Genomic DNA, 27,615 nt, shown 5'->3' with positions numbered 1-27,615 from the left:
AGAGGTGGGGATGAACAGTGTGTGTATAAAGATTTAAAACAAATTGGAGCATAGATTACTGGTAGTAAAGACATAAGCAAGTGAAGCCATGAACATAGTTTGTCCTGAGGACAAAGTGGTGTAACTCCGGCACCATTCATTTTATTTAGTTTAGGCTTTGATAGTTGGCTCATCAAATATTTGGATTGAAAGTGAGTTGGATTCATGGAAGAATTGGTAGTTTTTAAGATTAAATTAGTTTTAAGGAAGAGTCTTAACTGTGGCCTCCAGTAGTGCCTGAAACTGCAGCAGCCAGCACTCGGAGAGGAGAGGCATTACTCTACCTAAATCTAATAGTTTTCAAACATTGCTTTTCTTGCCATTGACAATTCACATACATAGTTTTTATATACAAGGAATATATGTATTTATTTCTTTGCATAACAAGAGTACCAAAGTGCAACATCAATATAAAGATTTGAGACATTAAATTATAAATATTAGTTTATTAAACCCTCTGCTATGTCCTCCTCTGGATTCTTCAGTATCTGTCCCAGGACCACAGTCTACAAAGTGTACAGCTCACAGAAAAGGCCTTGAGAGAGGCCCTGAAATGTCTCTTGAAATCAAAATTGGGAATTTTGCATAGAAATCTGCTATATTGTCACCCAAAACCCTAATCATTTTCACATTACTAGAAGGCAATGGTGATATTAAATGTTGTTTTTTTCTGTGATTCATTCTTATGAAATGCATTGAAGTGATTTTTCCCCTCTCACAGCTGTCAGTGTGGGTTTATTTGCAGCAGGTTTAGAGCAACATTGTTGAGCAAAGTTGTTTCCAATGCCAACTAGTGTTTGACACTCAACAGTTGGAGTCCACTGGATGTCAACCAAACACTGAGTCAGAGCCATTTTGGCCAGCCTCCTTATAACAGCTGCACTCATCTGGGCAGGAATACACATCGCAGACATGGCTCTGTGGAGTCCAGGAATCTTTGTTGAATAGTGGTCGCACTGTGGTCTTCAGCCCACGTTTTTTTTATGGTAAACAGAGCGACACACTAACATCCTGACCGCCAAACCCCACCCTCACCTCATCTGTACCAACACATCCTCCTATGGATTAGTGCCATGAAACCACTTCAGCATTAACAGCTGTCTTATGTCATTAACTGACACAATTTGGCTTTGTATCATGTCATTTGTGTGTTTTAAAAATAGTTTGTTTTAGTACTCAATGTTGTTTCATACTATGATAGTACAGGTGTACAAGGCAACAGATGTCAGTTGAGAGCAGGTACAGGAGACACTGATTATTTGTCTTTGGCCTTCTTGAAAACCATCATGACATTGTGTCTTCACCTCTGTGTGGGAGGTCTACACAGGCTATCAATGTGATTGAGTGTATTCTGTGAAGATTTGTGAGGAAATACAGTAAACTGACCTTCCAACCCTCAACAGTTTAATACAGATATACATTTTACTCTCAGAACACGTGTCAGTCACAGAAACAACTGACCTGTAAAAGCTCTTTCCAGGCAAGGAACCTTTAAACAAAGTGTCTACAACCATGCTAGCATCTGTGTGAGGCTGAGGATTTTTTAGCTAAATGCTAACAGCAACATATTGCTGCCACCATGACAATAAATATTCATGTTATAACATGATATTTTTTGTGTTATTCTGAGATATTTTCTCGTTATTACTAGATATCAGGTTATTCATTTTTTACAAGAAACATTTCTTGTAATGACAACATATCACTTTATCTGATTAGAACACAAAACTTTCTCATCATTTCACAAAATGAATGTATCTCATTAAACATCTCTAGTTATAAGTTTGCAAGTTGTTTATAACAAGAAATTTCCATATGTCGTTAAAAGGAAAACAAGCCAGTTGGTGCCTAAAGAGACAATATTTTAGCCTACATGTGCTAGGTAAAGTGAAAATTACTGGCGATATAACAAGATTCTAACATAAGCATGCAAACATGCTCACAAAAACATGCTAACATACTAAAGTTTAGCAGGAACAATGTTTACCATGTTTGGCATCTTAGTTTAACGTGTTAGCATGCTAACATTTGCTAATTAGCACTCAACAAAAAGTATTAAGGCTGATTGGAGTGACAAGTGTTTGGTCATAAACCAAAATATTGGATGGACAAATTAAAAATGTGACCTGATAATGGCACTAAGGCTAATGGATCACAAAAAGTTACAATGCATCCTGAAGTTAATATGAATGTGTGTACCAAATGTAATTGCCATTAGAGCCATACTACTAGCATGCATGCTCTGATTTAGGCTTATAACCAATTTGGTAAGTGTAGCGAAGGAGGGTTTCCACAATAGGTCACAACCGTGGTCTCCCAGACTTTGGACAACTGCACCAACCCTTCAGCCAAAGCCTCAACCCACTAGCCAAGGGCTGGAGCATCTAGTCATCCATGGTTATTACTCTCTAGAGGGCACGGGCCTGCACCATGACAGTAAGACAGTAAATGTCACATTGTCTTCACAGGAACATAAAACTAGCAATTCAATGCAAATACAATTATTACATCAAGTATTATTCTACTCATCCCTTTGACTGCCAATCAACACACTGTAAGAGACTGTCTGCATCTAGCACAAACATACTTGTTAAAGCATCATTGTCCCATAAGGATTTCTTTAATGTCCTAAATAAAGGATGATTGAAAATATTTCCAAGAGATCAGAAGCTGAAAGAGCAGCGAGGAAGTGAAAGACAGATTTGTTGCCATGTGGTGAAAAGTTAGCCAGATGGTTTGTCAGAGGTATTGACTGAGTTTGTTGAGAAGCCAAGTATGTGAGAGGTCTGGGTGGGCTGGGAGGTGAGATGTTAACCTCTCCTTGACCCTATAAGAAGAGGATTTGGACTTTAGGTGAGGAATCTATGTGAAAGGTGAGATATCTTTCTCTTTTTACCCGCTTTTTTCTTTAAATATACAAGGGGCCTCTCACCCATCAACAGTATGTGTGTGCTGAGACCATGGAGACTTTATGGACCTAAAGAGCCCACTAACAGTTTCCATCATATCACTCATTGCACAGACTACTCTGCGTCTTGAGCTGATGTAATTTCTGTCGTAAAGTCCATTCATAAATAAGAGTATAGTTCAGTTAGGATGCATGTTGAGCTCTCTGTAAAGTACATATTTACTCTTTACCAGACAGCTAATACTGAGTTTTTTGTTTTAATGTACTGAAGCATTTGACCAAAGTGCCTTTAAAAAATATTCTTAAAACGAAATACTGAACTAAACTGTGGCCTATTCAGAACTTTACATGTGCAATTTTATTTTTGTTGTGCTCTGTCATTGAGTTACAGTCATTTGAGTGATTTATTGCTGAAAGTATTTAAAGTATATTTACTTTAACCTGTCTGCAGTATATTTCTTTCCATAGTCTGGACTGTTCAGATGATTATTTTTCCTGTTTAAAGTTGTTTTCTTTGGATTACAGTGTGTTTGATGTTCATATGTGAAGGTTATATATGTCATCCTCTCCTCTCCTCATCCTCTTATATTTGAGCCCATTTGAATAAATCAAAGTCTGTTTTTAGAACACATTTTATGCTTTGTGTTAGCCAACATCATCATAGCAAACTCCTTGATTTAAAATAATACATCGATTAATAAGCTGTATCAAATGTTTGAAGAATATATTTGTGAAAAGATGCTTTTATAGTGTGTGCAAACAATTTAAACTATGAGTGCAAAGCAGCTGTATCATCCTTTAATCCAGTTTGTGTGATGATGCACCGTCCAGACTTCATCAGTCAACGTCCAATCTGATGAACTCCCTCTCTTTGCTTCTCTATCTCTCCCTTAAGTGTTAATGTACTTTAAGTGCCCAATTATTCAGTTAGTGTGTGTACACCTCGGGTGTCCCCTAACAAGGGGGGGTAGGATCTGGAGAACAGGAGCATCTACAGGACAACATGAGGTGGTAAGAGGAGGGGCGCCTCAGACCAGAGTGTATATTAGACCCTCACAATCAGGGTTCATTGCCCACTCCAGAACATCTGCTTCGCCCTCCTCATTCTCCTGCTGGGTCTAAAACATTCAGGTCCACTATGTTGGGACAATTACTTCTTCGGAGTGCAGTGGTCCTTTGGCTGGCGCAGACGGCACACACAGGGGGTGAGTGTGAAGTGTGGATGTGAAGGCCACTGCTGAGAGTCAGTCAAATATATCTAAAATAATGTGATAGCCATCAGCTCAGTGGTCAAATTAAGTTGTTTAAACTGGATTTACATTCATTTGTGAGACCACATTGTGTAAAAGAAGGGCAATTATGTGTTTTATTAGAATGAATGCAAATATATCAGGTGATAGAAAATTAGGATAGTTCACATAGGAATTGGATTTTTTGTTGTAATTCAGTATTTACCTGAAGTACTGGTGCCTCATAGTTTACTGTGTAGGATAATAAAAGTATATCCTCTATGTTCTGTGGCATCTTTATGGTCAGTTATGTGTCTGCGTGGTCTGCTGTTGGAAGAAAAGGTGAGATGCGATTGAGTTATAAGCTGACATGATGCGTAACAAGTGTGATGATGCTGTTGTCTGGCACTGAGGAACTGCTTTCTGCAAGGAGATCTGTAATTCGAAGTCTTAACACCTGTAAAGCAACATATTTCATGATTTGATGTTCACAACAGAAATATTTTCTAGTTCAGTGAAAAATTGTGAGACAAAATAGTGCAAAATGACCAAAAATACAGAATATTTAAACCTGAGACTGCTGTAATTTGATGTTTTCTTTCTTTTTACATCTAGACAATATCTCAGGTCTATGTACCTTAGTGTGAGTAAAATATTTTGTCTTGAGTGATGGTTTCTAACATATTGCTTTTGAATGCTTTGAAATTAAACATGATCTAGATTTAAACCTATCCTCTGATAACAGATCAGAATTATTCAAGGTGCAGCCAGAATTTTAATGATTTGAACAGAGAAAAATGTGAAATTATTAAACATCTCCATGAGTATATATAGAGTCTACTTGTATTTGTATATTCTGTATATTGTTGGCATTCTTGCATTCATCAAAGAATCCCAAACTATGTTAAAATGATGCATACTCCAGTCTGGCAGTGAAGAGTACAACCTGCTCCTGAAGAGATGAAGAGATGAAACAAATGTCTTTCAGGTGCTCGGGTTTGCCTGTCAAATTTCAAACGATCATGTTAAACTGAAGTCTCGGCAACCCTCCCTGTGTAGTTCTGAAGTTGTTCGGCCCTCTTCCAAGTTTTCTTGCAATGACGCGAAGCAGCTATATATTCTGTTTTCTCTTTACCAGCTGTCTCAGTTTTGTGAAATCAAAGGCAGCTCAGCTTTGGTGGCATCAGCAGTCTAAATTTAACATCCCTCTGTGAGAAGGGAAGAGAATAGTTTTACTACTTGTACACAGTCACTCCATTGAATTTCTGTTGAATCTAGACTCACAACTTCCCAAAAATGTTTCTGACTCACAAGACTGGATTTAATAAAATTTAGTGTGTAATTCTAATTTAGGGACTGTACAAAAAATATTGGAGTGGGGAGGGGTGTGAATCTTATGTTTAAATTTCTTTTTGTTTTTTTGACTCTGCCTTTGACTTAGAAAAAAAAGAGAGAAAAAAATATATATATATATATCAAAAAAATATAACTGAATTGGTACAATTAATTTCATAATAAATAATTAGAAAATGGTCAAGTGGAAGAATTTGTAATTGTAATTGTAAGACTGTTTGCCCCAATTTAACCCTTTGTGGATAGAAAATTCACTTTAGCCACCAGAATAAAGCCCCTTATATAAACAGTTATTATTGTCACTGAATAAACTGTCAATCAACAGCTCTGTGCCTGCTCCAAACAATAAAATAATCAAAAAGCTTCTACCCATTAGTGGAGGCTGGTGTATAAACAGATTATGAATGAGAATATAAAGAAGTAAACACCATAAAATATCTCTTCATGGAAGAAGTTATAATTGTTGACAAATACTGTACATTAATAAACACTTAAAATGTTCCTCTATCCACTTATAACTACATTATAGTGTGTTATAAATAATTTATTAAATATTCATGTGATTCTAAATGCTAAATAGGGGGACTTAAACTAAAGGATTACCAAAAAAATACATAAACCCCCAATGCTTATCCCCCCCATAGTTTTCATGCAGTCCCTTACAAACTCATGACGATGCAGATTTCTAAATTGAAATGAGCATTTTTGTCAATCAGATATTAAACCTGCAGTGCAGAACTTTTACACATAATGAATGTCTGTTACATTCAAGCCCTTGACAAACAAGTTCACCACCAGATAAATTTGTCTGTATTTCACAGTACACAGAGTTTTTAAATCTCATGTTGGGCGCGACACTCCGCGCTGGCCATTTGGCCGTTAATCATGCGGTTCCTCTGGACTTTCCAAATGTTATCAGACCGAGTAGATCAAATTCTGAGAGTGAAACGAGCCACAACAGGTTACGGCCAGTGTATACTGGCCAACAGGCATACTGGGACAAATCCCGATGGGCCAGTGGGCCGTCAAAACATTCGTTTTTACCGGCCCTCTCTGTATGTCTGTCATTTGGGGTGCACATAGAAGTATGCTTCATACCTGTGTCAGGCCGAGTGCCCCTCTTTAACTCTCACTGCCGGAGGGGGGAGACACTCCAGCTTTAATAAAAGCTACTGTGGTGGTCTCCAGGTGGATTCTATTCTTTGATATAAAACTGAAAAAAGTATGGAGTTATTTGGTGTCGAGAGTCAGTTTGGTGGTTCAGTACCCACACACTTAATATCTTTTCCCCTCTTAATATTTTTGATATCATCTTGGACATTTGCATCTAAATAGGCAGCTGTATTAAGTTATGTGAGATGATTGTTAGATAATTTTGTGAGGACTACAGATTTAACATCAGTGTTTTGATTCAAAGTCTGATTCTTAATCTGTGGAGTAAGACTTGATATGCCTTGTGGATACGTTGCTAAGCCAGATGATGATTTTGTTACTGAGAATTGCTGAAATCAAAGCATACCTTTACATTAAACGTGTTGTGTTCAAGGTTATGGTCCTGCACCTGGAGTATCCAATGGACAAGGGCCACAACCTAATGGTGAATCCATCACATTTTGTACACTTGTGAAACATGTAAATCATTGCATGTATGATAGTTTCAAACAAGCCAGAGCCTTTGTCACAGTTATGTCCTTTTTTTCTAGGAAAGAAACCTCAGAACGGTGGAGGTGTGGGAAGAATGCTCATACCATCAAAAGGTAAACTAACGAAAATTTCTCCAGCCATGAATTTCTCTGTTTCTGAGAATTTTATATTTAGTCTTTACTATTATTTTTTCTAAGGTGTGGGTCCAGTAATGGGTGCACAGAATGGATACGGTGGATACCCCACAAAAGGAGTAGGTCAGTGACTACAGGGTGTGAATATGAAATAAATTTGCATGACTGGTTAACATAATTTTCAGTAATTTTCCTGACCTTTACACTCAGGCAATGGGCCAGCAGCTGGTGTTTCAACTGCAAATGGAGGAAAATCTAACGGTAAATCTCTTTCCACACTATTGAATACAAATTTAGAGCTTATTCTCATTACATACAACATTTCTTACCACATATATAATCTATTTAAGGCTATGGTGCAGCTGCTGGTGTGACCACTGGAGTAGGGATGAAAGGTAAATTCACCATGTACCTTTATTCATGATATTTAAACAAATCTTGTAGTTTATCACTCTGTGAAATCAAAGCTGATTAATCTAAGAAATTTGCAAATATCTTGTTATTTTTATGTTTTTCCATTTTGTCATTTAAGGCTATGGAGCAGCAGCTGGTGCAACCAATGGACAAGGTGGGAAACCACAAGGTAGGTATTCCAATGTGGACCAATCACAGCTAAAACGCTTTCAGCATATCAACATTTTTAGGTTAGTGAAATTCACACAGACACAGTGTGTCAATTTCTTAACAGCTTACATTCAGAACTCTGTGAGTTGACATGATGATGGTCTGACAGTCCTGAAAACTTCAATCAATAGATGGCAGCAAAAGCAAGATTTTAAGTCTCTGTTTGACCACTAAACTGATGCACAACAAATAGTCTTAAAAATAGGATGTTAAAAGTTAGTTGCTTTCCTCATTTATAGAGGGAAGTGGCTGTCATCAGCTTGGATTAAATCAGTCATAATGTTCATAAAGAAACCACTCCAAACCAATCCCAAATCCTCAAATATGGTTTAATTATCCTAAATAGTTGAACACACTGCCTCTGGTAGAGCTTCAAAGGTAATTAAAGTTGAATATACTGCAAGAATTGAACTCTCTCTCATTCCCTTTATATGAAGGTCACTAACTCACCAGCAGCAATCAATGAGCAATGCAAAATGCCCTTAAAGGACAGGTTCACAATTTTTCAAGATTTTTTATGAAGGGATCCTCTAATGGTTTGTGTGAACAGGAAGGATTATTATGGCAAGAAAAACCTCTTTCAATGTTCATTTGGGCACCTGACTGTCAAGACAGACTTGAAAAATGGTGAACCTGTCCTTTAAACTTTGTCATTGAGTCCTGTACTTTATTTTAAAAAAAAACCCCAACAGCATTAAGTTGTATTAGTGATGAACTATTGTTTTTGAAATTAACAACACAGAATGTTTAAACTCTGTATCAGGTCACTGCTTTCCACTAACCATCTTCCAATCTCCATATGCATTGTGTTTCTGATAGGAGGTAATCCAGCAGTTTTGCCCAGTGGAAATGGAGCTAAATCTAATGGTAGATGTCACGTCTTATGGTTTGCCTTCATGGTAGAAATAATTCTAATGTGACTTAATGATTGATTGTTATAATATAATAACATTGTGATCATTGTTGCAGGATATGGTGTTCAAGCCGGCCCGACCAATGGACAACAAATGAAAGGCAATGGTATGACACAAGTCTTCTCGATGAGGACACATGCATACTCTCACACACATTCACTGAGCAATAAAACCATTTAGTTTAAACTGTCTTTATGTTGCAGGTTACAGTGCTCAAGCTGGTGCATACGGTGGACAAGGAACTAAAGGCAATGGTATTTCAGATGTGATGATGTGATCATATTTGGGGTTGATATGCATATGTGTTCAATTGAATCATATACATCATAATTTCTATGCTATAAAAGCATCAAATTATACATTTAACCTCTAGGTTATGGAGCTCCTGCTGCTGTAGCACCCAACGGAAACAGAGGACATTTGAATGGTGAGTTGTCATCTTTTTTATTAGTTTGTATACAATTTGGTCCTCTAGAAAAATGCCAAATGTACAGAGAGATAAGAGTTAGTGCTGAAGTAGAATCTCATATTAATGCTAGTGATACAGTGAATCTGTTTGAGGTCATTTTGTAGTACTGCTGCAGTCCCAAACAGCAAAGCTAATGAGTCTTGTTTGATTCTGTTATCGGCTTTTAGGTTATGGTGCAGCAGCTGGTGGTCTAGGTGGAAATGGAGCTAAACCCAATGGTGAGTGAACATTGATAATGCTCTTTGTTCAATAACAAATGCCAGTGTTACAGTTCTTCATGTATTTATGTCAGACACAGTATGATGCAGATTTTACATGAGATAAACTTCAATTTAGGTTTGCAATCGACAATTATGTCTCATTATAGATTATTTTTCTGATTAATAGATGAATCACTATAAAATGTAAATTAACAAAATGTTTAAAAAATATATGTTGATCACAGTTACTAGAGCCCAAAGTAATGTTTCAAAATGACAAGCAGCAAAAATAAGTAATTTTATGATAATTTCTGAAGCTGTAAGAGAATGGTTGATATTTTTCACCTGATAACAAAAGCAGTTATGACCAACTAAAGGCTCAGCTAATGATGGCATAAAATTGAATGTTTTTGCTTTTTAATGTTATGAACAAGGATAAAGTTTTGTATGTGTTTGTAGGTGGTGCTGCTGCACATGATGGATTTGCAACCAAAGGCAACGGTATGGCAGCTCTTACAGCATTGTTATTAAGTGTTCATGTTAAATGACTGGATGTTCACTATGCAGTCTAGTTGTGTGTGTGATGAAAACTCACATGTATACTAAGTTACACTGACTAAATGTTGGCACACAGACTTGCTAAAGGCCATACTAGTTCAGAGTTTTTTCTATCAGAGAAAACATGCAAACTCCACACAGAAAGCGTGACTTCAGTTTTCTCTGTTCAGAATCAAACCCAGAATGGAGACAACTAACCACCCAGCTTTAATCACAGAGTTGCTGTGAGTCTGGGGTGGAGCAGTCATACCCACCATGTACTTGAAGCATTCAAATAAAAACTATTATAAAATCTAAAAGGATTAAAATTCTAAAGAATCAACAGATTCTTATGTATAAACAGTTAAAGGAAACAACCACAAGGAGCTAAAAGTGATCTTGTTACAGCACCAACATGTTGCAAAGAGTTCAAATACTACTTTATGCTAAATAAATGAAGTTTAATTCCTCTGTTTGCCAGGATATGGTGCTACATCTGGTGTACCAAATGGAAATGGGGCTAAAACCAACGGTAATGTCTGCAAAAGCAGAACTTTTAACATATTTAGATTAAATTATTTAGTACAGAAGAAGGTGTTACATATTTGAATGTAAGTAATTGTTTTTTTGGTCTTTAGGTCAAAAAGCCACAGCAGGTCCTTCTGGTGGAAATGGGGCAAGGCCCAATGGTGAGAGATGTAAAATGGTCAAATAGGAATAGACGGCATGATACTTTTCTGAGTTTCTGTTTGTTTGTTTGTTCTTTAACTTGAACATGTCTCTGTATTTAACAGGCCAGGGGGGAGCTGGAAGTAAACCCATGAAAGGATATGGCCGACCACCTTATGGGGCAGGTAATTAATGTTCTGCCACCTTGTTGTTCAGATCGTAACATTCACTTTCACACCACATTGTTTCATCTGTATTTCTTTGATAAAAGGTCCAAGTGTGGGGATGGGAGCCTCCAGAGGTCTGGGAGTACCTCAGCTTGCCAGGAACCAAGGGACAGGTGAGTGAAGGCCATTACACAGAACTGAGGTCACCACCTAATACATCAGTAACAATGTCTTTATTTGTTCTTCCAGCATATGGCAGTAATGGTTATAATGGTTATGGAACTCAGCCAATGGGAGGTGAGTCATACACCAGTTAGTCCTTACTGAATACAATGATGAATATAATATAAAGTGTATTTTTAATATATACGTGTATTCTGTATTTACAAGGCTACAACGGTGGTTATGGCAATGCTGGTTTTGCTCTGGGACCTCGGTTTGGAAATGGAGGAACGAAGGGACCGAAGCAAGGTAGGAATATCCTCACTGTTTAGTGAAAATTATATATCTACAATTTTGATGATCTTCGTGTTTTTAGATTCCATGTTCAACAAGCACAATTCCCTGAGCTCATGACATAATATTACAACTTCAGGCTATGGTACCTCAGCTGGTGTGCCCAATGGACAAGGTGCAAAACCCAGTGGTAAACCTATAAATGATATCTAATGCAATGTATCACATCCAGTAAAAACAATTGTCAGACATCTTTTAAATCACTGTGTTTTAAAATTAAGGTTATGCTGGAGCCAGAGCACCTAACGGGAATGGAGCTGTGCCAAATGGTGGGTCAGCATACTATATATTTGTTATTCTTAATCTTATTACATATACAGTACAAGGTTAATTTTTTTTTTCTGTTTCTGATACTATTTAGGTTATGGATACCCCAATGGTGGAGCCACTAGACCAGCAAAACCAGGTATCTGTGTGGCCACATTTCTGGATATACATACAGTATTCACTTCCTAGCACTTTGCCAAGATTCATAGTCAGGTGAGGTCATTAGTTTTGAAGAATATTTAAAGCAGAAACCACTTTTTGAACCAAGAGGGAATGTTTGTCTGAGATGGAAAAACAAAAAAACATAATTTCACTAAATAATTTTAGTTCAAATTGTACATTGTTGGAGTCATACATCACTCAAACATGTGGCATAGGCATACAGGATGCAGGACATGTACTATTATGTTCTCAGAGCCATGAGACTTGAGTAAAATTTAATATTTAATAAAATATTTAATTTAAATATTTAATAAATCAAATAATCTTAGTTCAGTGCTTGTAGGCACAGATATTAGTCTTAGTCATGTTGCATACTTGCCTGGAAATGTTAGAAAATTACTATGTTGTTGGATAAGTGTTGTTATTAATGTGTTAACAGAATTTTATTGTATGTTTAGTATATTTTAGTCAGCAAATGAACTCACTAACTATCAGTGGATCTCTTTAGATGAAGCACAAAATAAGGTCTCTTTACTCTGATTTATTATTTTTAGGGTATGGTGGTATTCCAAATGGATATGGTGCCAAACCCAATGGTAAAACTGTCACTGCTTTTTTCAAATCTATTTATAATTCAAAATACTGTTTTATGTTGATGACATCTCCATCAGATTATAAAGTAATTTGCTTCCATGAATCCTTTACAGGATATGGACCCACCAGAGGAGGTGCTATGAGACCCCAACCAGGTACAACTTGTACTGTAAAAATGTGTCACAAAATTTAGTTCTAACACAATGAAAAGTTCAGATATAAAATGGATCTTTTCGTCATGATGTATTTTTAATCTGAAGGTTATGGAAATGGAGCTGTTCCCAATGGATATGGAGCTAAACCCAATGGTAAATGATCATATTTAGTGTTACAGTGCTACAAATGTTCCTCATACACAAGAATTTCCCTCTGGTTCAGTGTGATGGTGCATTCATGTGCTTGTTATGTTTGACCCGAGGCTATGGAGCTGCAGCTGGAGCCGGAGCTCCCAAAGGATATGGAGCCAAACCCAATGGTGACATCCTATTAATATGCACCCTACACAGTAAAACATAGTTTACTGCTATTACCAGCTTTGCTTATTTCTTGTTACATTTTCTCACAAGGTCATGAAGTTAGAAATGGTGCTGCACTTGGTGGATATGGAGGTAAACTGAATGGTACGCTCCAGCTATCCAATGTCAAATTTATTTTTGAAATTTAAGAAGAGTTATTCATGGATGAGCTCTGAATCTAATTTGTCAAAGTTGATGTTGTGAGTTTTTTTGTGATGTGTCATTGTAATCACATTGTGAAATTTATAAACTGTGCAGGATACGGAGGGCCAAGCAGAGGTTCAAAACCTCCATCTACCAAAGGAGTTGGAGCAGTTTCCCCCGGAGAAGGTGCAAAATCACTTGGCAATGGTGAGAATTCTTCACTGTGTATTAAATACAATTCATTGAATGTTTTTGATACACAAACTGGAGCAAACTGAGCTGAAAAACTTTACGCAATGTGCAGAAACCAAACTATTTTTTCTCCAGTTTCCCTTTTTTGTATAACTCAGACATTCTGCAGTGGTAATGTGATTTATAAATCTGTTTTTGAAAATGTTGTGTTTCACAGGCTATGGTGGTCCTGCTGCTGTACCAAACGGGCAGCCTAAAGTAGCCAATACTGGTAAATACTTGTTTGTCCTAACCTAAATGATAATACTGAAACATGCGTTCTTCAGTAGACAAATGTACATGTGATGATTTAATGATTTTTGAGAGTGTTTTCGCCTCTGCATGTGCATTTTATGTTTTAGGTTTAACTGTATGTTGTTTGAAGTCTAGTTCCATCTTTCAAATGATGAGTGGTTCAAATGATGTTTGGGTTTGGTTTTTGCCCACATATATATCTCTATTTGGTTCTCAGGTTACGGCATGATGCCAAATGGGAAGGGTACAAAGGGTGCAGGTGCGTCCAATGGAAAGGGCCTTAAAGGTGAAGTTCTCGCTCCCGAACAGCCGAGTGCAGCACCAGAGCAAGAGGTTGCGATTACTCAAGGCGTAGCACCTGCTGCCCCGGAGCCGACCAGCGGTATCCTTGTTATGGTGACACAAGAGAAATATCAAAAACTGCCCCCACCTGTACCTCAAGGAAAAAGCTACAAACCAGTGCCTCAAGCTACGCCAGAACCATTACCAGTGTTACCTCAAGGCCAAGACCCAACGCCTGCACCTGAACCCACACCTGAACCAGCATTCATGGATCCACAGGGCAAGAGTCCAAAGGTAGTCACATCTGAACCTGCACCAGTTGTTCCCCAGAGTAACCCAGCACCAGAGCCGGCACAGGTCCTTCCTCAAGGCAAGTACCCTAAACCAGTACCCTAAACCAGAGCTTCTGTGGAGGGAAAAATCCAGAACACATCATTGGCTCCACAGGTAGCGGCATCACTGATTTCACTGTTAGCGTATTCTAACAACTATTAAAAGTATCGGTGGAGCTTTGATCTCATCGTGTTACTTAAAGTCATTTTTTCCAACAAAATCAAAAAATAATTTTTGAATCATTTTTGGATTGACATTATTCTCAAGTGATTGCCTTCATATAGAAGCGCAGAAACATAATTGGTTTTGTTAGATAAAGCCATATATTGTATTTTACTGTATATTAAACCAGACATGTCAATGAGTGTACCATAGTTACTATAATAGTATTAAAAAAACAAAAAAAAACAACAACACAATACAAACAACAATGAAATCTTTGTTGCCAATGGTGCAATTTAGTATTATTACCTGGTCTTCACAGCAATGTAACCTCCAGAATAAACTGTGTATAATGATATTTTTCCAGCTTTGTATTCCCATATAAACATGCATGTTCTGAGTTACTTCTGTGCTTAATATTATAACATACAGTAAAAGTACAGTACAAACGATTGTATGTTCAACTGTTTTATATAAAATTGTTGTTAAGATTGCACTTTTGATGGATTTTATAGTTCTCAGTGTCTTAAGGACTTAGATGATCATTTTAAAGGACATCTGAAGTCACTTGAATTTGTTTATTTATTTTAAGCAGAGTTGTAAAGTTTAAAAAAAGTCTGCTATAATTGCTTTGTATCCAAGAAACTGTTGCAGTAATATTTACCTTTGATATCCACTTATTGAGTAACTACCATTAGTATCGGGCTTGCATTGCTACGCATGTTTTGGAAAAATGAATTGTCTTTTGTTTTGCTACCTCAGGTTTGTCAGTACACTGTCACCAAGTGTGCAACTAATGGAATTACATAGTACACATATATATTTACTGGTAACAATAAGAATATATAATAAGAAAGCACACTGATGACTCTGTCGTCTGCTGCTGAAGGGGATGTGCCCTGTGGACAAAAGCCCAACTTGCCGATATTAAGATTTGGTAATTTGGGAGGAATAAATAGGCAAAGATACATGTATATATAGATATAGTTCTGAAAACATACAACAAGTGATGTTATGGCTACCATAATTTCCATAATAACTACCATAATTAATCTTTGGAAAATTACAAGTACAAGCTGGTGCCGTTGACTGTACGCCAGCAGTTTTCAGTCAATTGCAACTAAAACTGTCATCAACAACATTTAGCTCTGTCTGTTTCCAATGCAAGAATTTGAAGTAGCCTCTCATATGAGTCAATATGTCAATTTACTGTTTCTTAATAGGTTGCTTTTGAATTTGTACTTTGTAGTTTCACTGTATATGCATACTGTAAATGCAACTAAAATATTGTTAGTGAGAACAAAGATATTTCATTTGAAGGCTTTTAATGTTGTTTTTCTATAGATGTGTGTATTCTGTGTTTATTCATGTACAGCAAAGGGACATTAACAGTAATGATTTAACAAAATAATACATATAACTATTGATGAAATGTATGGCCTCTAGGTTATGTGACTGGAAGTGCTGTGCCTGAGCAAAAAAGTGCAGAGGCAGACGTTCTTTTGGGGGAAGGCGGCAACAGTGAAGGGGATGCTGCCCCTGAAAGCACCAAACCCCTGAAAACCAAAGCTGTTCCTGAAACAGTGGCAGCTAAAAGTACAGGGAGCATCGCCCCTGAAGAAACACTGACTGTGGGTGTACCTGAGATTGTACCTGAGGAAGCAAACATCAGGAGTCAGCCTGAGGCAGGACCCGACAGGCTTGGGGTCAAAGGTCTCCCTGCAGGGGAGAGTGGGGCAACTGGTAAACTAAATCTTGATTTGGGCTTGTTTACTGGTGTGTTTACTAGTGTATTGCGTGTGTAAATGTTGACTGACTCCCGTGTTTGTCCTAAGTCTGTTGATGACAATCACTCTAAGTGTCTTTTGTCACCCTGCAAAATTTGTGTTGTTTTAATGGCTTGGATTCAGTCTAAATGGCACTCTAAATATACATATTTACAGAACATCTAGAACCATAAATGTGATTTTTTTTAAAAAAATAAAATACTACATGACATGTACAGATAGAGAAATGTTACAGTATTAACTTGAGAGTGAATCCTAGCCAGTGCTCATGGTTATGTATTATATTGTATTTCTGTGTTGCATGCAATCTTCAAAGTCATCTCAGCAAATTTCCAATAGCATATGTGTTTATCTCTAATGTTTCACTGTTGAAACCTTACCCAACTTTGTCATATTTAAATAATCACGTGTCACCCTTAAAACAATAGTTTGACATTTTCGTAAATACGCAAATATGATGAGAAAATTGATACTGCTCTTATAAAACTCCAATCGGTCATTCTTCTCATCTGACTCTTGACAAGAAAGTGAACCAGTGTATTTCCCAAAATGTCCAAACTATACCTTTAACATTTAGGGCAGGTTCAGAATTAACCAATTTACAACACTGTATGTGTATTAGTAGACTAAAAGTGTGATGTGTGTTACTTTGTTGTCTGTTCCTTGTGATATTTTTACATTTTGTTTCAAACTGTTTCAATTGGGTGCATTCTGTACATGATGTGAATTTTAAGTTTGTCACACTGATTACCATTGTTGTTTAATGATGTTGCAATCATAACAGTTAAAGAGGAGATTGTAGAAAGATCATTTCCAGCCACATGTAAGCCCTGATCTGTCTATCTGTCCCTCTAACTTTCAGAGAATGGAGGAGGAGCTTCGATCTCCAAGGGGCAGGGCACTAAACCAGCCAAACCTGGTAAACATTTGTCTACTTTCTGGGATTAATATGCTGTTACATAAAGTACACATTACATTACAGTTTGGTGGTTAATTGCTTGGGTATATGTACATATCTCTGTGTGTGTTTTGCCTTAAATTTTAGGATTATGTTTGTAATACCTCTTTACATGGTTATTCTAGACTGTGGACCATCAGGAGTACCAAACGGACAATGGATGAAAATACCTAGACCTGGTAAACATATACGTATCATTTCATTAATACTGGTAATATGTATGGCTTTTAAGAAACATATGAGGTAATTACCATAGCGGTCTAATAGTGCTTGCATGTTCATATGTGTATTTTTACTTTTACCACGTGTACAATGTATTTTAAGTTAATTGGGATAGTTTTTTAAGTGGTTTAGTGAAATATTAGAGGAGTTAGACTATCTGTACACCAAGCTGATTAGCACATATTTAAAACACTACATTTGCTTGGTCACTACCTTCAATTGAATATTAAACACTGAGAGTCAAACTGATGATGAAAACTAAGTGTACACATTGTTTTCTCATTGTCATTTAATTTAAGGTTATAATGCAGGTGCTGGAGCTTCAGCTGGCACAAAAACCAAAGGTACTTGTACAAATTGACTCAGTTAATGGCATAATACAGTGTAGTTTTTCTCAAAACAAGATTTAATTATAAACTATTTTGATATTTTTCAGTTCATATGAGTTATTCTTCACACTCTAAAATGATGCTCTGTTTTGCTCTCAGGTTATGGAGCAGGAGCAGGTGTTCCAAACAGATTTGGGGCTAAATCCAACGGTAAATTGACTTTATTCTTCATTCTCAATACTCATGTGTATAAAATGTTCACAATGGAGCACTCTGCTTATAATAATTGAAGCCTGCTGCAGGTTTGATCATTATATAAATGTAGAAATGACAGATAATAGTGATATTGTGTCTTTGTTCAGGATATGGTGCCGGTGCAGCAGGATATTTAAATGGAGGAGGCGCTAAAGCATCTGAACCAAGTAAGGAGTCTAAGTCCAAGATTTTGTAACAAATACATAAAAAATTAAAAAATGACACCCTCTTGATTTTTGGACTATGTTTTTTGTGTCTCAAAAACAACTTCAAAACATTGTTCAGAGTTTGGATGAGGTCTTCTTTTATCGTAGGTGATGATGATCTTGATGAAATTTTTTGTTTTAAAAACGTTCTGAGAATGTTACATGTAATGTTATAATAATGTTTTCAGCGGGAAGTTTTTTTTTGGTTCCTGGAATGTTCTAGGATAACATTCTCTAGAAACATCCTAATAATGTTTATTGATAACATTGTCAGAGCATTATGCCCAAATGTTCCTTAAAACATTTTCAGTAGGAAGTTTTTTTTTGGTTCTCAGGATGTTCTAGGATAATGTTCTCTAAAAACATCCTAAAATGTTTGGTGACAACCTTCTTAAAATGTTTAGTGATAACATTGTTAGAACATTATGCCCTAACATTCTCAAAACATTTTCCGAATGTTTTAGTGAGAATGTTCTTCCTTTGGTATCATGTAACATTGTGGGAATGTGTTATAAAAGACCATTCTATAATATGTTACCTCAACATCATCCTCAAAACATCCTCAGAAGAGCAGTTAAAACATTATGTCATTTAACCTTATAGGAACATTATTTGAAATGATAAACATCCGCAAAACGTTCTTTGAACATTACATTAAAACATTTTCTTTAAAACATTATTAGAACTTGTAGGTAATGTTAGTCAATGTTGTGGGAACATTCCCTTCTAGCTGGGTTATTGTCACATTTAAGAGACATGTCAATCTCAACAAGATGCAGAGCAGACGATGATGTCTTTTTGACCTAATCGGACTGTAAGGTGTTCATAGATTTTGAGACGAGGGTCAGCACCTTCATGTTTCAGGTCTTAGTTATTCCCTGCACATTGTGGACTGGTCCATTCAGGTAAAAATTACAGAAATTGCCCTAAGTGGAGTTCATATCCAAGAGATTAGTTTGACATTATAGCAAATATGCTTATTTGCTTTCTTGATTACAGTTAGATGCAAGATTGAAACCACTCTCATGTCTGCAGTGGGTTAGCTTATCTTAGCATGTGTGTATCTGTTTATTCAAAGGTTATGGAGCAGGAGGCTATACTGCCCCTGGACACAGCAATGGATATGGAGCTGGTAATATTTACTGTCAATATACAAAAACAGTAAAGAATGTGCTTGTCCAGCCTTATTCTTTGATTTTCTTTCTTGGTTTTCTGTTTCACTTCAAGTAAAATTAGACATGATTCATAGAGGTACTTTTGGTTTTCTCTGTGCAGGCCTTGGATATCCTTATGCAGGGAAACCTAAACAACCTGGTGAGTGAAAATATCTAATTAGCCAAAAGCAATTAATTGCACTGATTACAACTTCAGAGGACATAGGAATAATTATAATCTGAAGAGTGGAATGCATTTTGATAATTGTTCTGTTTCTTCTCAGGTTATGGACAAGGAGCTTATCTTGGAGCTGGATATGGAAATGGAAATTCCTATGGAGGTGCACTTTCAAAGGATAAGCTTTAAACATTAGCTTTTAATTCAACCTGTATGTTGATGATAAGTTAGGCCTACAGTAGCTTTATAAACTGACGCTGAATTTGGACCTCTGAGTTGTTCTAGTGCACAGTTCAGACAGACAGATTTTTGCTTAAATTCTGCCATTTTTCTCAGGAAATGCTGGTTTGGGTCAAGCAAAGTCTAAATCAGGTATGCTTCAATGTTAACATTAATTTTGTTTAAGTACTGAATCCATGTGTTATTGCAGACCATTAAACTCAGACTTCTAGTCTGTTCTGTACACTGAGGTAGTTTCTGATTTCTTTTTTGCAGGGTATGGAAATGGCTATGGTGCTGGTGTACAGCCTGACTATGCAAGTAGGTAACATTAGATGTTCTACTTTTTCTATCTGAAAAAGTAGAGAAATGTGTTTTGGTTGGCTAGATAACTAGACAATTTGTTTAAAATCAATTGCTTTCTGTGTGGATTACAGCAAAAGTCAATATTTCTCTTTTTTACCAGGTCTTGGCCAAGGTGTACCTACTGCTGATGGCAAATCAGGTATGACATGATTGGCAAGTGAGGATTCAGTTGAAGATGAGTCCAACAAAAGACTGAAGTAAATTAGTTCTACAATGACACTAACAGTGATAATCCATTATTGTGCAATTTACTACTGATGGTGCAGGTGGAGGCAGACAGATTCCTTACAACGGAGCTCCAGTGGTTCCTGCTGGACTAGATGGTAAGATCATGCCATCATGTTAAGTTTTAGAGGGTTTTTTTTTACGGCTTATGGTGATTTCTGAGACGTCTTGGTTTGAAAACTGTGTGCATGTTAGCAGCATGAACATAATTTAGGGTATAAAGTCAGTAGATATGAATAAAAATAGCCTGTGTTCTCATGCAGGAATGAGTCAGTTTGAGCCTCAGTCAGCTGGCTTTGGTCCAAATGGAAAATTAGGCAGCACGTATGGTGGTATGTATAACTTTAATAACATTCATTCATGTATAACTTTAATAACATTCATTCATTCAAATCTTTATAAACACCATAAAACTCTTTTTTAAGGAAACCCTGTCAAGATAATGACAGGGTTATTATCTATTTCAAGATATACATTATCTTGAAACCCTGTCAAGATAATGTACACCTCTCTATGTATGTAACATGGTCTTAAGAAACATTTTTTCCAACACGCTAGAACCAAAAGTTTTCTTTTTTCCAATGTTACAGGAATGGGCGGCTTGCCTTTTGGTGGCCAGACTCTTGGAATGGGTGCAGAGAAATCAAACACCAAGTACGGTGAGTCCTTGTTGGTCATATACTATCACTCCACTAAAATGTAGCTATGAAATAAAAAAAATGTTTTATTTATGGCTTTATGAGTTTATGATTAATATAATTCTGCCTCATTTTGATGCACAGACGTTACAATCTTAAACCCCTAAAAGAAGTTTTTTTTATCATTTTTCAGTGTTAATGTTGTTCTTTGTTCTCTCGCTTCCTTTCTCACCTGTATTCAGGCATTGGAGGGTTGCAATTTGGTGGCAACCCCCTCAGTACAGGAAATAATGGCGCAGGAAAGTATGGTATGTCAATATTATTATTGCTGTTTATTTGGACACTGCATGTACATCTTAACACTTAACACTTCATAATCCACATGTGCTAAATGCCAAAGCATCTGCTAATAAGTGTCATTGTAGCCCACAAAGAATCAATACAAGCATGCATGTACAGCCTAATGAGTCCATGTGTCCAGTATTTTTTCTGCTTCTGAACTGTTTGTCTCATTTCTATCCAGGTTATGGTGCAAGCCCCTATGGGCCTGCTGGTGATGGGAAATCATCTGGAAAATATGGTGAGAACATATTTGTCTTTTATAATAATAATATTAATAACTTTATTTATATAGCACTTTTCAAAACACAGTCACAAAGTGCTTCATAATAAAAACAGAACACATTTAACATGAAAACACAAACTGAAAGCCATACAAACTGAGCACATTTATAAAAATACAAATGGAGTAAAATGTATTAAAATGTCATAAAATATAAGATCACAGAAAAGCAATTTTAAACAAGTGATTTAAAAGATGAGACAGAGGTGGCAGCCCTGATCTCCTCAGGCAGGTCATTCCAAAGTCTAGAAGCCCTGACTGCAAAGGCTCTGTCCCCTTTACGTATCAATATGGACCTTGGAACAACTAGAAGTGATGCATCCAATGATCTTAGGGAGTGGGAAGGGACATAGGGCAATAAGAGATCTGATAGTTAGGTTGGGACAAGGCCTCTCAGGGCTTTGTAAGTAATCAATACAATCTTAAAAGATCAAGATCAGTGAAATGTGATCATGTTTCCTAGACTGAGTTAAAATCCTGGCAGCAGAGTTTTGGATGAGCTGGAGGCGGGAGAGGGATTTTTTGCTGATGCCAGAGAGCAGGGAATAACCGTAGTCCAATCGACTGGTTATGAAAGCGTGAATGATAGTTTCCAGATTTTTGGCAGAAGGAAATGGTCTAATCCTTGAAACATTTCTGAGATGATAAAAACAGGATTGAACTACTGAATTGCCATGTTTATCAAGGGTGAGGTTTTGATCAAAAATGACACCAAGGTTTCTGCAATGCGGAGCTATTGAATGAGATAGTGAACCAAGACTGTTTGAAATTTGGTTGTTTGTACTTTCTTGTATCATCTCCTATTTGTCCTATCTTGACCTATGATTAATATCTCTGATCTATGTCCTATCAGTGTTTAGCTAAAGGAAATTTTGTGACATCCACCTGTGGATGTTGACAGTTCAGCAGGTTATTGTTCTGATAGTTGTTTCAGGGTCACAGTTTAGATAGATCTGACTATCGTCTGAGTAGAAATGGAAACTGAAATTATGTCTGCGTATAAGGTAGCCAGAGGGATCATGTAAATGGAAAAGAGAATTGGACCTAGCACTGAGCCTTAGGGCACCCCACAGTGAAAACCCCTAATAAGTCATTAACGACTTTAAGAAGAGTGGTTTCAGTGCTATGGTTTTTTCTAAAACCAGATTGGAACTACTCAAGAATATTATTTTCATGAATAAAAGCAAGCAGTTGATCTCGTACAATCTTGTCTAAAACCTTGGCTAAAAATGGGAGCTTAGAAATAGGTCTAAAATTGTTAAGATCTGAAGGATCAAAAGATGGCTTTTTTTAAAGTGGCTGAACAAGGGCAGTTTTAAAAAATTCAGGAACAGAACCTGGTGACAGAAAGGAGTTTAAAATTTGCAGAATAGAGGGGGAAACTATAATAAAAACATAATTTAGAAATTTTACAGGAAGAATACCTAAAGGACAAGCTGAGGGTTTCATTTTCATTATCATATCAGTCAGTGAGGATGGAGAAATTGGATTGAATGAGCAGAGGGAAACTGCACAGGGCTTCTCAACAGTAATGGGAGAATCAGGGAGATATGCAATTTCTAATAACTGAGACCTGCGTAAAGAAGGAAAGAAATTCATTGCATTTCTCAGGAGTGGAATCTATTATTTGTCATCTAGTTCTTATTTCAAATCATCTATCTCAAAATAATGTGCAGTAATATGATGACTTTTTATTGCGTTTCTCCAAAGTGGGAAGAAAGCTGCTAATCCTGGCATGTGTTGATGCATGCTGCGCCCCCTGAGTGGTGCATTTCTTGTATCTTACTTTAGATGATATTAATTCAACATTCTTGCAGGTGGTGTTGGTGCCAGCATGGGAGGGGATCCTGCACTCACAAAATACGGTCAGTGTGATGTGACAAAAGGGCTTCTCCTGTGACTAATAATAATTTTGTCCTCACTGTGCTGGTTTTGATATTCTGGACATAAAGACAGGCAGATGACATTAAATACACAGTCTACACTGGAGTGAGCAAATATCTCCTAATGTGGGACCATTTTAAGAGGTCAGGTGATCATTTTTCCCCCCTCTCTGCTCAGGATATGGTGGCTTCCCCAATGGTGGGCAACTTCTTGGTCTTGGCAGTAATGGAAATGCAGGCGGCAAATATGGTGAGTAATTAGCTCTATTGTGACACACACATAAAATCTCAGTCATGGTCATGTAAAAGTTACATGATTAATCTTTTATTATTTCTCTTCTTCCTCTGTTTCTCCTCTTCGACAGGTTATGGAAGGATGCCCTATGAAGCTCAACCAGTTGGACTAAGTCCTGAAGCCAAATCTACTGGCAAATATGGTAAAAAAAAAAATCCATGTGCTTATCCATAAACATGTGAATTATGAAAAAAGAGGAAATACAAAAAGTGCTGCATTGAAGATTTGTTAGAGAGCAGCTTTAGCCAGTGTACACAGCACCAATGCATTTGTTATTTTACTGTGTTTCATTTATATATTTATATATATATATATATTGCAGGTACGGCTGCGTCACAATATCAGCCTGAACCGCTTGGATTTGGACATAATGGCAAATATGGTGAGATTTAGCAAATATGACAGCCACATCCTCTAAATGTCATTTATTTCTTAATTTGGTTTAACTCATCTCTATGTGGTTGCTAAGGTGGCAGTGAAGTTCCCTACGCACCACAAGCTCTTGGTTTTGGTGGTGAAGCAAAATCTCCAGGGCAATATGGTATGTGCTTATTTGTTTTGCAGTTCATTTCATACAAATCATTATTTTTATCTCTATTTTTTACCATGTTTACTAAATAGTTTTACTTCAACAACCTCTCAACAGATAATCAGGGACTGTATCAGCCGCAGCCCCTTGAATCTGCATCTGAAGGCAAATCTGGTGGAGAATATGGTATTTTGTCATTATTGCTACTCAGTTATCTAACTAGTCAGGTTAGAATTACACAAACAAATTGTACATTTACCTGTTTGTTTGTTTTTTTGTTGTTGTTGTATTAAACAGTTAGAGCTAGTTTACCTCATGAGCCCCTGCCTCTTGAGCCAGGTACAGCTGGAAAATCTTACAGTGTGTGTCCCATTAGGGAAAGAGGTTTCTTTTTGAGAGATTCACAACATAAATATACTGTAGACCCCAATATGTCTTTCTTATATCTGTTTCTTTTTCTCCTGATCTCTTAGTGAAGGGAGAAGTACCAACGCCAGCAATTGCAGCTGAAGGCGAAGAGATGGCGATTGATAGATACGGTAAGTATAACGAGTTTTTCTGCATATGCCTAGTTGGCTGTTCTGCTCCAGTGCATTTATTTAGCTGTTTTTTGTCAATTTCAGAAAATGTGGGCTACATAAACGGACAAGTGCAGCCAGAAGGTAAAACTAGGAACACCAGTTTCATCCCAAAATCTTAATTACATACATAAAGCACAGACAATAAAGACAACATTGAAACTTAAGTTTACAATGACACCACTCACCTGTTTGTTTTTTCTCTATATTTCTGCGCTCCCTCTCTAGTTGTTGCATTTCCTGCAGTTCCCACTCCAGGTCCCACCCTGGCCTACCCTACTGTTCCATCCTATCTGCCTGTGGAGTCCTCCCTCATGCCTGATGTGGTGCATGGAGCTGGTGTGGAGGACCTGCCTGACCCCGTGAACACTGCCAGCCTCACCCTTGATTCTGCACCCGCCACAGAAACGCAGGCCGCAGCTCAGGCGCCTGAACAACCCGATGATGTGCCCCCACAACAGCTTCCACGTCAGATACACATTCAGCAGCACCTCAAACTGCATTTTCACCCACAAGGCAAGTGCAGAGGATGTAAAAGCACTGCGAGTTAGATTATCTAGATTCCAACAAAATGGTTGGGTGGTTCTGGAAATATTTCATAATCTAAGGATACAGTAATGTATGAAAAAAAAAAAGATAAAGTAAGAAGGCTGTATCCTGAGCAATATATAAAATTTGAACTTTAGAGTTTTCCCAGCTTGTTGCCTTTAAATACGTTTTTTGCTGTTTACATGATGTGGATGCCTTGCTTACTGAAAATCTAGCATGCAAAACTCCTACTGTATGGTTCTTACAAGTTTGCATTTAGTAAAGCAATAGTTGGACATTTTGGGAAATGCACTTTTTTGCTGAGTTAGATGAGAAGATGGATATCATACCACTCTCATATTTGTACATTAAACATGCTCTACAGCCAGCAGCCAGTTAGCTTAGCTTAACACATAAACAGCAAATAACACAATATTACAGGTTATATCTTGTGTGTTTCTTTCATACAAAAACCAAAGTGCAAAAAGACAAGTTGGTGTTTCAAAGTGTACTGGACTAATTCTTTGTCTTTTCTGGTTGTGGTTCTTTTTTGCTTTCTCGAGTCTTTATTGCTAAGCAAAGCTAACTGCTGGCTCCAGCTACATATTTACCATACAGACATGACAGTGGTATCAACCTTCTCATCTAACTTTTGGCAAGAAAGTAAATAAACATATTTCCCCAAATGTGGAATTGTTCCGTTAAGTATGAGGCTATACAGCCAGCAGCAGGTTATATAACATAAAGACTGGAAACAGAGAAACAGCTAACATAGCTAAAGGTAACAAAATCTCAATGAGTCACTGCTCACAGCCAAGAAATAGTCTGGCACATAACCCTGTAAAACCACAACTTCTCATTTGTACACTCTGGTTTTTGTAACGTTACTGGTTAAACAAACAAGATATATCATATTAATTAATGAGCTTGAGAGGTAACCTTTGGAAAGCACCAGGCTAGCTGTTTTCCCCGTGTTTCCAGTCTTTATGCTAAATTAAGCTAAGCTAACTGCTGCTGGTGGGGTCAGTCCTATGTTCCCTCAGTCCCATGTTCCCTCAGCATTGGAGCCAACCCTTCCATAATATGCGAAATGAGCTGTTGGGGTCCCCCTAAGGGCAGGGGTTAGGGTTGGGGTTAGGGTAAGACAGACAGACAAACAAACAAACAAACAAACAGGGGCGAAAACATTACCTCATTGGCGGAGGTACTGATCTGAGGGAACATAGTATGCTCTCCCTCTGGTTGCAAACCTGTATTTAACAGAACAAAATGAGTGGTATTGTTTTCCATGCCAAACATCTAAATCCAGGCAAAGGCTAGAAACTTACTTTATATTTATATGTAAACAATGTAAATAACATTCTACGATAGAGATCATTTGGAAACTTCTGAGTAAACTTTGCATTGTTTCTTTTCTTTGTCTTCAGGAGCAAAGAATGGCAAATACGATTTGAACGGCTTCTTTGGGAATAGTGGCTATCAAGGTAAGAAGACAGACTCAAACAAAAAAATTATAAGTTTTAATGCTCTGAACGCAGTATTTTTCTCAACAATTCTGCTCATCTTTACACTGCATTCTGTTTTTTTCCTACACAGGTTAACCCTGCTGACAACGACAAGTATAACCTCTTTTTCAGCCATTGTATATTACTTTTGATTGTTTCCTAATTGTATATTAGTTTTATTTTCTCCTGTCCATCTAATAGTCCTGGGAGTCATATTTTTGTGTTTGTTTTGTAAGTCTAGAGATAACACAACATTTAAAGATTTTGAGTTGTTAGGTTTTTCTGTTTTATTGTATATTTTTTACGTTTTGTCCTGCACTTACTGCTCACTGTACATGCAAAGAAATGGTTGTTTGAGAAATGGAGTTTGTTTTCTGCATATCAGCCAGTTTTGCCTTTATTTTATCAGCTCAAAATATTTCTATAAAACCTAATTCAGTCTAATTTATTTTGCATGGGAAAGGGGTTTTTTACTACTTGCGGCAAGCATCTGTTTATTATTGTACAGTATTTGATTGATTAAAACCATCAAAGAATCCCAAAAGTGGAAAATGTGTCTTCAGTCATCTATGTGTGTGTGTTTATATGCATATTGTATGTTACAGAATGAGCAAAACCCATTTACTATGTGTAAATCTACATGATAAGGAATTAGCAGTGCCAGTGAATTAGTGTCATTAAGAAAAACAACCTTCTGATAAAGTGTTGTAATCCCCAGATCTTCCTTACTGCAGCACAGTTGTAGATGAGCATGGGGAATAGGAACATGTGTGCAGTCTAGAATAAGGGA

The 27,615-nt window shown here is 37.1% G+C and overlaps 1 protein-coding gene across 8 annotated transcripts; it reads left to right on the top strand.

The window, feature by feature from the left end:
* Positions 1–3,833: 3,833 nt before the first annotated feature.
* On the top strand, positions 3,834–27,363 carry cmn (calymmin). Of its 8 annotated transcripts, none has more exons than XM_044338747.1 (58): positions 3,834–4,152; positions 7,076–7,126; positions 7,233–7,286; positions 7,371–7,430; positions 7,518–7,568; positions 7,658–7,702; positions 7,840–7,890; positions 8,751–8,798; positions 8,901–8,951; positions 9,049–9,099; positions 9,219–9,272; positions 9,482–9,532; positions 9,974–10,015; positions 10,533–10,583; positions 10,690–10,740; positions 10,846–10,905; positions 10,992–11,060; positions 11,137–11,184; positions 11,278–11,358; positions 11,483–11,518; positions 11,625–11,672; positions 11,765–11,809; positions 12,387–12,428; positions 12,540–12,581; positions 12,687–12,734; positions 12,845–12,901; positions 12,993–13,046; positions 13,200–13,292; positions 13,495–13,548; positions 13,789–14,223; positions 16,998–17,054; positions 17,219–17,272; positions 17,615–17,659; positions 17,804–17,854; positions 18,007–18,066; positions 19,184–19,237; positions 19,381–19,419; positions 19,544–19,600; positions 19,774–19,809; positions 19,933–19,977; positions 20,123–20,161; positions 20,289–20,345; positions 20,511–20,579; positions 20,838–20,906; positions 21,128–21,193; positions 21,409–21,465; positions 23,325–23,372; positions 23,569–23,640; positions 23,756–23,827; positions 24,008–24,067; positions 24,155–24,226; positions 24,332–24,400; positions 24,512–24,574; positions 24,688–24,753; positions 24,838–24,876; positions 25,021–25,308; positions 26,748–26,804; positions 26,917–27,363. In XM_044338747.1, the coding sequence occupies exons 1-58, from the start codon at positions 4,086–4,088 to the stop codon at positions 26,919–26,921; spliced, it is 3,756 nt and encodes a 1,251-aa protein (XP_044194682.1). In that variant the 5' UTR covers positions 3,834–4,085; the 3' UTR covers positions 26,922–27,363. The 8 variants fall into 8 exon arrangements, with proteins under 8 accessions (XP_044194682.1, XP_044194681.1, XP_044194683.1 ...); XM_044338746.1 differs by having other exon boundaries at positions 11,483–11,533; positions 12,993–13,034; XM_044338748.1 differs by having other exon boundaries at positions 11,483–11,533; positions 24,512–24,553.
* Positions 27,364–27,615: the final 252 nt, after the last annotated feature.

The sequence above is a fragment of the Thunnus albacares genome, chromosome 20 (genome assembly GCF_914725855.1).
Source record: "Thunnus albacares chromosome 20, fThuAlb1.1, whole genome shotgun sequence".
Lineage (NCBI taxonomy): Eukaryota > Metazoa > Chordata > Actinopteri > Scombriformes > Scombridae > Thunnus > Thunnus albacares.
This window is presented reverse-complemented; position numbering and strand designations above follow the sequence as displayed.